At 44.9% G+C, this 12,861-nt stretch overlaps 1 protein-coding gene across 2 annotated transcripts in view; it reads right to left on the reverse strand.

Moving 5' to 3' along the window:
- Positions 1 to 1,736: 1,736 nt before the first annotated feature.
- nova2 (NOVA alternative splicing regulator 2) overlaps positions 1,737 to 12,861 on the reverse strand; it is a 44,271-nt gene continuing 33,146 nt past the window's right edge. For both annotated transcript variants that reach the window (XM_033976982.2, XM_033976981.2), the window contains one exon: positions 1,737 to 10,409. In XM_033976982.2, coding sequence (XP_033832873.1) covers positions 9,387 to 10,409 — 1,023 coding nt within the window. In that variant the 3' untranslated portion in view covers positions 1,737 to 9,386. The remainder of the gene's footprint in view (positions 10,410 to 12,861) is intronic.

The raw sequence follows: 12,861 nt of genomic DNA on the forward strand, positions 1-12,861 counted from the left end.
CACGAAAGCTTGAACCCTCACATGTAAACTATTTCATTTTTTATATGTATCATGCAGCATTTTCTGCCATTAAGCCTCTGTCCTGATTGTCTTGTTTTGCAAACACACATGTATGTTAAACTGTTTCAAATAATGACACAATAGAACAGACATATATGAGCCTCATTGGTAAAGTGTGTTGAGCTGGTGGAGCATAGCGACAGTTGAGCGCATGTGCCGTCCCTCGGAGATGCTTCTTTGGTGGAGGATGGGCGGAGGTGAGACAGGAGAGTGAAGAGGTTGGTCAGACCATGTGGTGGTGAACTCCGTTTCCCAGAGGCCTTTGTAATGACAGCCCAAAAGCCTGGAGCCAATCAGCCGATGGCATGAGGGTGCCGAGGCGGAGCTAGTTGGCAGTTGGGTGGACTCATGGTGGATGGGTCAGGAGCAGGGTGGCAGATGGACATGCTGAGGCCATCCCCTCTCCAAACAAATGCTGTTGTAAGAAGGATGTGAGAAAATGAAGGGAATTTTCAGAGATCACTTCTGTACCAGACCTACTGCTCATGTTATTCTACCTCTGACTGTAAAAGCTGTGGGATACTATCTGAACATCCGTCTCTGGAGCTGTGACTGTGCACACTCTGTTTGCCCACAAGAGCAGCTCTGTCCTATAGTATGAAGAGAGAAGAGGGGAAGCCTTAATACAGAAGGTTATGCATTTGACTGTTATTTGGTTTATAAAGACGTAGGTTCACATGTTTTGGTCCACCTTTTGAGATGGCGTGCTACAGATTCAAGTTAGTTTTCAGTTATTTTAGCGTGAAATTTGAATGTCTTGAGTAGGCCTGTCCCGATAACTAATTTTGAAGTGCAATATATTTCTACATAAAAATATCATGATAAACGATAATATTGAAACTACTCTATATCACTGACACAATAATTCAGCAGGAGAATCTAGTGTAAACCCCATTCTAAATGTATATGTAAATGTATCTAAAATCAGTCAATCAAAGAAATTACTCATATATTGATACTTTACAGTGACATCATGCCGGGTTGGGTGTTTGTATGGAAGAATGTTCAGCAGTTACTGTAGTGACAAAGAAGCACCCTTTAGAAAACATAGCCTGATAAGTTTTGAGACTGAAAACTCAAGAAAAATACAAAATGGATTTAAACCCGCTGTTTCAGGAGCCTGTGATCAACACAACATTTAAGAGTTTGATTTCCAAAAATAGCGGCAGAGTAACTACCTGAAATGGGCTAGTGCTAACTAATGCCAGCTAGCTTGTGACTGTAATTTTACATAACTGACTTGTTTAACAGCACTGTCATTGCCCAATTCGGAGCCTTACCCTATTTAGCATAATTTTTCAAACTGCGCATGCCCAGATACTTTGGTGAGCGCTGAAGTTGCTATAGTGACCGTACTTTGGACAAAATCAAACTTTTGAGATTAATTTGATCCAAAATACTCTTGGGATATAACCTGTATACTGATAAATACTTCTGAGAAAATTATGTATTTAAACTATTAGTAAAAGTTAGAAAACATGGGCAGAGATTATTTAAGTTTGACTGTATAATTAAAACGGCTAACTTTGGTGATTCTGGTCAAATACTATTTGACAGTATGTTGTCTATGTGTTTGTTTCTATTTCTTAGAATAAACTCTGAAAATGTTAATGACATCAGCTGCAAAGTATCAGTTGAACAAGTCAATATAGTAACTATCGTGACAGGCCTAGTCTTGAGTCTTTCGTAATTTCACAAACGGTATAGAAAACTGTTCACTTCTAAAACTTTCCCAGGACGTGCACTGGAGTGGACCTAAACATTGAAAAAAGGAACCCGCCCTAAGTCTCAGATGTGTCCATGCAGAGGAGGTAAGCTTGTCTTGAGAGGACATAAGACACAATCCAGTAGCAGGCTGAGGGAATGGAGGTGTCTCCTAAGCAGGTTCAATGGTTTATTTAGCCCACAATCATGTACAAACAGACAGAACCTTTACAGCTTTGTACGGTGACACAGGAGCATTCACTGGTCCATAAGCGCTCCTCACATGGAATGACTGTCCTGTCTCTGCATATGTACCAGTGCAAATCAAAATACTCACATGCAACGCTTCAAAATGTACATTACCTCAGGTCACAGCAAAAGTTAGCGAAAAGTTCATTTTTTAAGTATAAAGTACTCAGTTTTAGTAGTCCTGGACATTCGTATAACAGCGTTGTTGGTCTCATTTGGGTTGTAAACATTGGAGCCTAGCTTTGTTTCACTGGAGAAAGTTGTAGTCAGTTGCATGGATGATCAGATGGAGGAGGGGAGTGTAGCGATGCTGGCCCTTTGGGTAGCACTAAGAGCAGCTAACTCAAGAGTCCTACCTCCTCCTGCTCGGCAGCCGTGGCCTTGGCAGCCGAGCATGATTGGTTGCTGTGGTATTAGCTGGTTGGCCTGTGGTTGGCATGGAGACGGGTGAATGTGGATGTTGACCTTGTGGACAGATGCAGCACACACAGAAGTATGAGGCTTGGATGCACTCTCCAGAGGTGTTGGACCTCATGCTTCGACTGTTCACACACACAAGAGGAGCACTGTCTGTGGGAGGGGGCTCATTTAAAATCTATCTAAATGTTTAGGCAGCGTGGAGTGTTGCATTTGGTACTGTGGTGTTGTAAAGAACCACGCTGGTTTCTTTGTGTCCATGATGAGAGGGATTTGTCAGTTAGGCATGGGACAATAAACATTAGTATCCATCAAGTTAACTTCTCAATCACTGTTGTATTTTAGTATAATTCTATAATAGATCGACCCATAACGTCTGTAGACATCAAGAGTGGCAGGAGCCTGTACTGACTGGTGTAGTGGTAGAGTGTGTGGTTCAAGAGATCACTGGTTTATATCTTGGGGGGAAGTTGTTTTCTCTCTTTTCAGATCAGATTGAAGTCCAATTCGGTCCTAAATGTTCATTAAAATAAACAGTGACTGAATAGGTCCCCTGACGGACACTCTACCACCATACCAGCCAGTCTAAGCTCCGGGCACTGTTCATAGGGAGGAGGCATGACTACTTGAGGTGAGGTATGGGTGGATCACTCATTTACTGTGGAATATTATAGCCAAGGGAACACTATCATGGAGAAAAGCAGGGGGAGGTCCTCCACCAGACCAAATAAAGGTCATGTTTATGGAGATGCAAGCCTGTTCACAATAAGGATGCATGTTTTGATGCTGTGATATATGATATGAATTGTATAAAGAAGTGAGTGTGACATCACCCATAGCTTTCGGCTCCAACTAAATGAAGCTCATCCAGACTAGCGGTTCAAGAGGGGAATTTGGAGCCAAGTTCTATTTTGAAAATCTGACCGAGTATCAACGCAACCAAAGAGCCAATCAGGAGCAATTTGGCAAGGGCCCCCCCATTTTTCAATCGAAAGTGAACTGGAGCCAGAGTCGATGGAGCTGAATAACGCTCATGTTCACTTCCTATTTGGAACGTGGCAGCTAGTGTGCTAGCCATGTCCATTTATATATACCGTCTCTGTGATATTAACATTAATTGAAATTTTTTAGCCATGTAATTGTGACGCATAATTTCAATATTGTCCCATGCCTAGTGTCAGTGGTGTGTGTGTCCGGGGCACACCAAAAGAACCAGCTGAGAGCATGAGGCACTAGTATGTTAAAGATGGACAAGGTCACATGGGCACAGGGGGAGGCAGTGATTGGTTGGTTTGGTTGGTCAGGTGACTGGAAGGGTTATGGACAGTCGAGTAGTCAGATCACAAGATGAGGGTTTGCAGCTATAACGTCAGGAGGTTCCATCCAAATGTATGGAAGCCCGACAGGTTTTAGCTTGTGGTGAAGACTAGACAGAACGCCCACCCAGCCCCCACACGCGCTCACATACACACACCCGCACATCCATACACATAATGACTATTTGGCTCAAGCTTACCATACACCATACTTATCTGGACTCGTCTGCATTTTTATGGTAAATGCTTTTGGTCTCTGTAAGGACTGGGTGGAGTAAGTAACCCCCCCTTCACTCACATGCACACGCGCGCACACACACACAGAATGAATAGGTTTGCATAGACAGTCATTCGGTCGCAGGACATGCAGCGTGGAACCTCCCCACACGTGTTACTGTGAAGATGTGGAGTGTGGTGAAATGTGAAGAATAAGACAACAGAAGACAGGTGATGCTAAAATGAACATTTATAATGACTGCTGTTGCTTTTGCAAACGAATCCTTAAAAAACTCAGATATAGATATATTAGCACTAGATTGCCCACTTCACTGGTAATCCACAAGTCAAGAAACACAACTCACTAGGTATTTTTCTCTTTACAAACACAATGCTACAGTTACATTAAATAGTCAATACTTTATGATGCTGTTAAAAGCAACCACTATAATACTACAAATGAAACAAAACAATGATAATATCCATTCACTTTTCCAGTCGATCCCTTTTTCTTTTGCGGTATTTATTGATAGCATAAGAATAAATAGCGGACGTGGTGTTGCCGGGGCAATGGGGCAGGCAGCATAAGCATAAGAGTGGAGCTCACAGCGATGGAATGGCACTGGCTAATCCAATACTGGTCAGATCTGTGGAGGGGCGACATGGAGGTATGCTGATCGATGCAGGTTTTGGATGCAGGACTGCAGATGTAAACGAGGGCTGGACTTTGCGGTCACTCACAATGATATGTGTCTAAAATGGCGGCTAGGATCCACTATGGCGGACATCCACTCACTCCAGACTCATGGACATCTACAGCTCTAGCACATGGATGAGGTTTGGAGACTACAGGCAAATAGGACACAAGCGTCCACTGCGTCAGGCGTATGCTGCCAGCACCACCGCTCCGCACATCTGTCTGTACAGCAAAACCGACAGAGTATTTACAACCAGAGCGAGATGAAACTGCCGACACAGTTGACCTTTTGTTTTGTTTTTTTCAACTGTATATTTTTTTCTCTTCTTAGTTTTTTGTTCTTTCATGACTCTTTTGCTATAGTTATTCCCAATGTTAAGCAACAAACATAAAGTATCCAATCATGGCTAGCATTGCACAGTCTCAGAGGTTTGGGGATGGAATGGAGAGTTACTGTTCCAAGCAGTTGGATGGACACACAGGGGACGGAGGAGGAAGGTCAATAAAGTTTATGAAAGGGTGAAAGTTCAAAGTTCAAGAAGACGGATGGCAGCTCCGCTTCACATAGCCTCGCTGTGTGTTGATGTTAAACAAAAAAGAAAAACAAATACATAGAGTTTGAAATGGACTTTTTAAAAATCTTTCCCACCACAGAAAGTCAAATGGAGCTAAAGCAGAAGGAGACAGTAGAGAGGCGGTGTGGGGGTGAGCAGTGAGGACCCCGGCACACTATGGCACAATAATGAGCCCACACCAGATGAGGGTTAGAGAAGCGGCTGGCATGAGCGGAGCTGAGGGGCAGTCCAGAGCCAGCCTGCCTGGGTTAATCCTGCTGGGTGAGGAGGAAGAGGAGGAGGAGGAGGTGGTGGTGGGAGCAAGGTGCTGTTTAAAGTACATGAGCAACATCATGTTATGAGCATGCTGGCTTCATGGGTGCTTCCAGGAGGGATGGGTGTCCCATAGACAGAACAAGGCTAGGGCGGTCCTTGTAGTTGCTGAGAGCGGAGCCTCTCGTGGGGTTTGGCACAGGTTTGGAGAGAGGACACTCATGAGGGGTGGGACAGGGCAGTGAAAGTGCAAAAGGAGAGGGCATGGACAGAGAGAGTGGGTGTGCGGGGACTAGGAGGTAAACAGGCTACACACACAAATGGCATTTTGTTAAACTGCTCTATGTTCAGACAAAGCATACAGTAAAAATTAAACCAGGAGAATACAGTGAACAGGAAAAAGAAGCAGAACAGTGGTATGACGATGCAGTCTACAGCTGCTGGTGCTACGATGAAGGCCCACAACACTGGGTATGGACAGGCCACGCCCACAGGAAGTACTGCAGGGGGGATGAGTGGGGGCGACAGAGGCGACTGGGGGCAGCGTCTGCTGGGGCTGCTTTCAACTATAGGGCTCAGAACCTGTGCATCTCAACAGAACTAGTCCCTCCCCCTACAGCTCTGAACAACCCCACTCCCCACACATGTTCATGGATGGAGGAAACCTTGTCCTGAATGTAAGTGGAGGTATACTCGCTGTTATGTAACATGTAAACAGTTATTTGTTCTGATAGAGTGCAGCTTGACTGGAATACTAGCGTTCTGGAGTAGATGCATTTGCCTAGGGTTAGGGTTAGGGCTGTAGTGAGCCTCCTGTCCACCAGCTGTAATCATGTCACACTACAACACCAAACAAAGGCAAAACAAGTGGCATCCCCCAGCCGCCTGTATGCACGCCGCTGCCTCTAGTGGTCTGTGCGTGCCTGTCCCATCACAGACTCAATGCGGGGACTGGTGTTAGCAACAGGGCCTTTACAAAAACTCACTAATACCTAGCAAAATATCCTTTGTTTGTTCCACAGTTTTGTTCATATCTTTTATGGACACAATAAACATGAAATGAAAAGCATTTCTAGGCATGTAAAACTATCCAAATGCTGGAGCCTCTACACATGCTAAATGAAGGACACACACTTTTGTTAGCTTGTTTCTTTTCACGCTTCACTTGAATTTCATGCAATATTAACGTGCAAAAAAGATAACATCTATGTCACAAAATACATTTTATTGTTACTATAAAAGGCTGTAATAATTCTATCTAGTCACATTTTATGTAGCATTAGTATGCTAACCTATGTCTATGCTAATTCTCCTAGCCCCAGAGAGTGGCGCAGTTACATGTTGACAATGCAGGTTCCAGGGGAGTGGCTAACCCTGGACTTTGCTAATGCCATTTGTCCGCTATGCTTCGGGAATTGTGTGAGTGCTCAGGGTACAACGCTCTAGTACTAGACATGCTCATTTGGCACTTTTCACATTTTCATTTTTATAAAAGTAAGTCTTTTCTTATCTAACGCGCATGAAACCAATATATTCTTTTGGCACAAATTGACTTATAAAACTAGCAGTTTAAACCAGCCTCTGCAGCTAAATGACAAGTCGATATGTTTTACTCAGAAATGTTAGTACAACAGATTTTATCAAATAGCAGCATTTTTACAGATGAGAGTGGACTTGTAAACCGCACCTCACACGGCTGGCGCAGACACGGACAGCACAGGTATTGCTTTGTACTCGTCACATGACACTGGTCCTATGCACCGAGCTCCACAGCACTGGCTCTGCCTACACATTCAACTATACATTCTTCACTGATAATTACTGTCACTTAATGCTCCCATGTTTTGAACTGACCTGCTTTCAGATCTAAGCTCCACCATTGTTCTGGGCCTCCTCTGGAGCACAGGGGCTTACAGTGGGACCTGAGGACCAGCTAACGTCCTACAGCTCCTCAGCAGCTCCTCACATCGGCTCTGCCTCAATGGTCTGGCTCCTGACAGATATGATGCATGTGTGCCCAGCAGTGGAGACACTGCCCTTCAGCTGCTGCCCTGACAGAGTCACCCATGGAGTAATGGAGGAGGTGTTAGGATGGGAGTGCTCAGAGGAGGTGACTGAGGAGAAGGTGGATGTTAGATGGTGTAAAGAAGCCTCCTTCCCAAGCTGTGGACAAACACCTGTGTGGTGCAACAGCACTCAGGCGTTTCCATGTGCACATTTGGCCAATAAGAATAGGACATGTGATATGCACTTCATACTCCTGCCTGTAGGTCAAAGTTAATCTGTAGCATTTCTGTCAGGAATTTCCTTTTGGATATGTTCACTGACAATTGGATTATTTGTAAAAAAGAAAAAAAAATCTGATATGTGTTTGAAATGTAGGTTTAGTATCTGCCCTGCACTGTAAACCAACCCACATCCCATACAATCGTTACAAGAGCAGGCGGACAGGTGACCTCTTTCTGGGCCTAGTCACTGAAACACACACACATATTACACAAATCCCTGCCATACAAGCCAACAGTCACCACGCTGCGGACTCCTGCCTCACAGGCTTCACAGTGCATTAAGACAACAAGTGTGTTCCGATTGTAAAAGAAACAAAAGACAGACATAGGGGCCCCTACACTGTTGGATGTGGCCCCTGATGGCCCCTGGTTCCCTGAGGACCACAGGGCGGGCAGAGGTACAGTGGCTCCTGACTCTTCAGTAGTAATGACGTAAGTGCTTGACTGGGTCTGAGCAGACGCCTGTTTCAGCTCAGCCTTCTGCTGGTTCTGCTCAGTCATCACTTTCTTCAGTAGCTGTATGTACAATGGGTTTGTTACGCCTGAGGCAAGTATCTTTTACTGGGCAATTAAACCCTTGAACAATTGTATTTAGACAATGTCATTTCATTTGATAAAATATCCTGAGACAACCGAAGCCTCAGAACCAGTAGGAGGCGCCGCTGTGAAAAGACCATGCCAGATCAGCAGGACTCTGTTCAGCTCTGGGTGTGGGTCTGGACTGGGTCTGGTGGGTCTGGTCTGGGTCTGCTCTAGCACAGATATGGCCTCCTGTTGTCAGGTCAGTGGAGTGTTCCCTGTTGTCACTGGGTTATTCTCAGCCGAGCCGGCTTTAGGACTGGACTTAAATAAGACATATATTACACTATTATCTTCATTAAATAAAAAAAAAAAAGATTCCACATAAACAATAGTCTCAATTACATTCATGTCAACCTGAAGTCACAGATTTACAAAGAACAGCTGAGCTTCCATGGGTCAATTCCTCAATAAATAAAATGATACTTTCTGTTGAAATACAAATAAAAAAGAATTCAAGAACATTGGCAGCAGTGCTTCTGTACGTGCCAGGTAGTATCGCTCTCTCTCATTGGTCAACACTACAGGAGGTCAACAGCATGTGACCTGTCATTCTAAACCTATAGTAGAGTCTTAGCACTACAAGAGTGAGTGAAGATACAGCAGAGCCTCAGCAGTGTCTTCAGTCACTCCCAGGTCAATCCTGCCTGATGTACCCTGAAAAGGCTCCACTAGCTGGGCCATGGGGCGCAGGAGGGATGGGGGGTCAACAGAGCAAATGAAAGCCCCAACAGCAGGCTGTGGTCTGTCAGCCTTGTTACACAGTACACAAGACACCAGACAGAACCAGCAGAACAAAACATCCCCACAATGAAACCCCAACACATGAGTAATAAAACATTATGTACATTTTACACTTTTTTCTTGTTTTTTTATATAGATATCTCCCTCCTCTGCCTCCTCGGGTTCAGCAAATATGCTTTTTTTTTTTTAAAGAATACTGAAAATTTGCTGAAGAAAAGGGCATAGAGCATTCCTTCCAACATTCTTAATAAACTCCTCCTCCAAGCCCCCGCTCCTTTTGGGATTAGCTTTAGCCCACTTTCTGCGGGTTGGTAGCACGGACGCCCTGCTCGTACGTGATCCTTTGGCTGATCAGGTACTGTGCAGCCTGCGTGGCGGCCTGGGACCCTGTGATGGTCACCTTCCTGTTGCGGGTCCCGGGGATGAACTCGCCCTTTTTGGAGATCTGGATCCTGGCTCCAGTCAGCTCCTGGTACTCCACTAAGGTCTTCCCCCCCTTACCCAGAATAGCTCCTACCAAGTTTTCTGGGACAGCGATCTCCACCACCTCCTTAGCACCTTCAGCTAGCTTCTCAGTGGCCAGCAGAGACGATGCCACCAGAGGTGAGGCAGCACTCAAGTATCCATTTGTGGCTCCTGTAGCAGCTGCGAGGGAGCCCAAAGAGAAGCCCCCCAGGCTGGCTGCAGGGTGGGCTGCGCTAGTAGAAGCATCGCTAGCATAGGATGCAAGCAGGTTGGCTGCAGCTGCGGCTGCAGGGTTAGCATTAGCGGCCACAGCGGCGAGGACGCCTGAGGCAGCGGCTGGGTTGAGCCCTAGGCCCAGAGAGTTGGTGTTGTAGCCATAGCTGGCTAAAGTGTTCAATGCGGACGTTATAGCCAGCAGGTCGTTTCCTGACAGACTGGACATGGTGGTGGGGAAGGCCCCCACGCCTGCAAGCCCGGCCTGCCCCAGCAGAGAGGAGGCAGTGGCAGCAGCAGCGGCGGCTGCAGCAGGCATTACCTCAGTGGAGTTAGCGTAGGGAGAGCCCGTGGGATTGGAGTTGGCCACTGGCCCTGTGATGTTAGAGTAGGAAATATTGAGACAAGATGAGCTCTGAGGGTCCTCTTGGATTTTCTGCACAATAATCTCCACAGCTTTCCGGTTCTGCTCGGGCTCCCCGCTGATGGTCACAACACGCTCCTGCAGGTTGATACCTTCTGGCTTCTGGGACAGCTGCACCCAGGCCCCGGACTGCTCCATAACTGCTTTGACTGTAGCTCCACCCTTCCCAATAATCAAGCCTGCCGTGCTGTTTGGAACGATGAGCTTGGCCTACAAAGAACAAAGGAGTGGACATAGTAAGGACAACGCAGGCTGAAGAAACATCTGTGTATTAGTCATATATATATATATATATATATATATATATATATATATATATATATATATATATATATATATATATATATATATATATATATATATATATATATATATATATATATATATATAAAATGCATTATTGCTGCTGTTGTGTCTCCCTGTGAAAGCCTTGTTGCTATATGTTGGGCAGTTTGCTACAGTTGATCACTAGAAAAAAAACCCTGCAGCTACACCTTTTGGCATGTGCCTATCCATGCTTCAGGCTGGAGCATGACTGGATGGAGTGGGGCTGAATGGAGCAGGGTTGGGGGCATCGGGGTTATATGGAGTGGGCTTGGGTGCACTGGGGTTGGGTGCATCGGGGATGGGTGGAAAGGGCTTGGGTGGAGAGGGGCTGCGTGCATGGGAGTTGGGTGGAGTAGGGTTGGGGGGAGATTGGTGGTGTACAGGTCAGGCTTAGGCCTAACTGTTCAGTTTTACAGCAATGTAACTGTTCTGTAGTCTAGACAATAGAGCCCGTGCAGAGAGAGTCCTTGAATGAGACGAGCTGCAGAGGTTTAATCAGGCAGAGGTGCAGAGAGAGTGGGAGGCCACGGAGGCTCCATGCACAGGGTCAGCGTTACCATGGCAACCACTGCAGCACTCAGGCAGTAAAACACTATTCCACAGACCAACCTTACTGTAACTAGCCATAGAGGCATAAGCAGCATGGCCTACAAAACATCTTCCATAATTTAAAGGCACTGTACCTGATTTTTACTGTCATGAAAACGTGAAAAACAAAACTAGCTCATTTTAAACAGTTTGCAGATGTCCAAAGTTATTCCTCACATAACTTGTGCATTCCGAGTATTTATTCACTGTGTTGAGTTTATAAGCACTTTTCACAAATTTCAGAGTGAAGTTTTGCCATCACAGTATTACTAACAACTAGCATAGTAACAGCACAGTGTGATTGTTGGCGGTACGTAATTAGATGCAGACACACAGCTGACATATGTTGACTTCAAAAGCTGCTTATACAATATACCTGTACTATTTTTTCTAATTAGAATGCGAGAATCAGAAAGTACACTGTTAAAACGCTAGTACCGCACCTTTAAGTGTAAGCAGTTGGTGAAAAAAATTTACAAAAACACAAAAAGTAGCAGAAAGTAGTTCTAAAACAGAATTTAACTAAATAAAGTTTTTATTAGCCTAATCATAAATATTGTGCAATGTGAACATGTTTTTGCCCATATAAACATTATAATAACAGTATAATAACAGTTCTTAAAATACCTCTCTGTATGCCATCTGATGTCCAACCGAAAAAAAATAAATAAAAAAATACAAAAGTGAAAGAAAAATGAGAGACTGAAGAAAAACTGTCCTATGCACTTTAAGCAATACCCGACTGAAAGAGATCATCAGTCTAGCTTAGCAGACTAGGTTAGCACCAGCTACAGTCCTGTATATTTCTGTTGTGTATCAATACTTTGTATGTACTTAAAGAAATAGGTTGTTTTGTGGGCATGTGTTCTGATGGAGGAACAGTTCCAGAGTGTTATCCCTGTGCTACTGTCACATTGTCATGGTGTCCCAGCCAGGGCGCATCCGACCCATAATTCTTTCTGCCTTTGAGTGGTTGCACAGAGGATTATGTGACAGCTGGCCTGGCCTCACCCCTCACTGTCTCTGCTACATGAAGAAGATATGCTCCCCCTGCTACTGTTACTGCAACTGCTACTACAACTGCTAGCAAAGCTGCTACTGCTACTACCACGGCTACTACTACAGCTACTGCTGTTCTTGCTACTACTATTTCTACTGCTACTCCTACTACCACTACTACTACCACCGCTTCCACTACTGCTACTGCTGCTACTACTGCCACTGCTTTGAGTACTGCTACTACTAAATCTATTACTACTACTGCTACTCTACAGCTACTACTATTTCTACTACTGCTACTACAATTGCTAGTACTGCTAGTACTGCCACTACCACTAAACATCACTAGTATGGCCCCACAGTACTTCGTGGGTTAGTAGCAGTGCTTTCACCTCCTTTTCACCTTTGTTTGTTTTGTTTTTTTCTTGTTACATTGACTATTTTAATTCCTGATGCTGCTTTCTCTCTACTGTCCACACGAGGCAGTATCCTCCAGAATCTGAGAACCTCTTGTGAAGCAGAAAATAACAGGAAGTAGGAAACAGGTGTTGTGTCAGGGTGAAAGATGACAGGAAGTGACTGGGTGCGGACAGGAAATGGCTGAAGTTGAGTTTGTGGACAGAAGTTGTGCTGGCCCTCTGCAGGCAGAGCACACTTAGAGCGCATTTAGCTGCTCCTCTGAAGAGAGGGGCCAATATTGAAGATGTCTTTTGGCACAGCACCTGCCTGACACGGGCGTGTTTGGAGG

The sequence above is a fragment of the Periophthalmus magnuspinnatus genome, chromosome 13 (genome assembly GCF_009829125.3).
Source record: "Periophthalmus magnuspinnatus isolate fPerMag1 chromosome 13, fPerMag1.2.pri, whole genome shotgun sequence".
Lineage (NCBI taxonomy): Eukaryota > Metazoa > Chordata > Actinopteri > Gobiiformes > Gobiidae > Periophthalmus > Periophthalmus magnuspinnatus.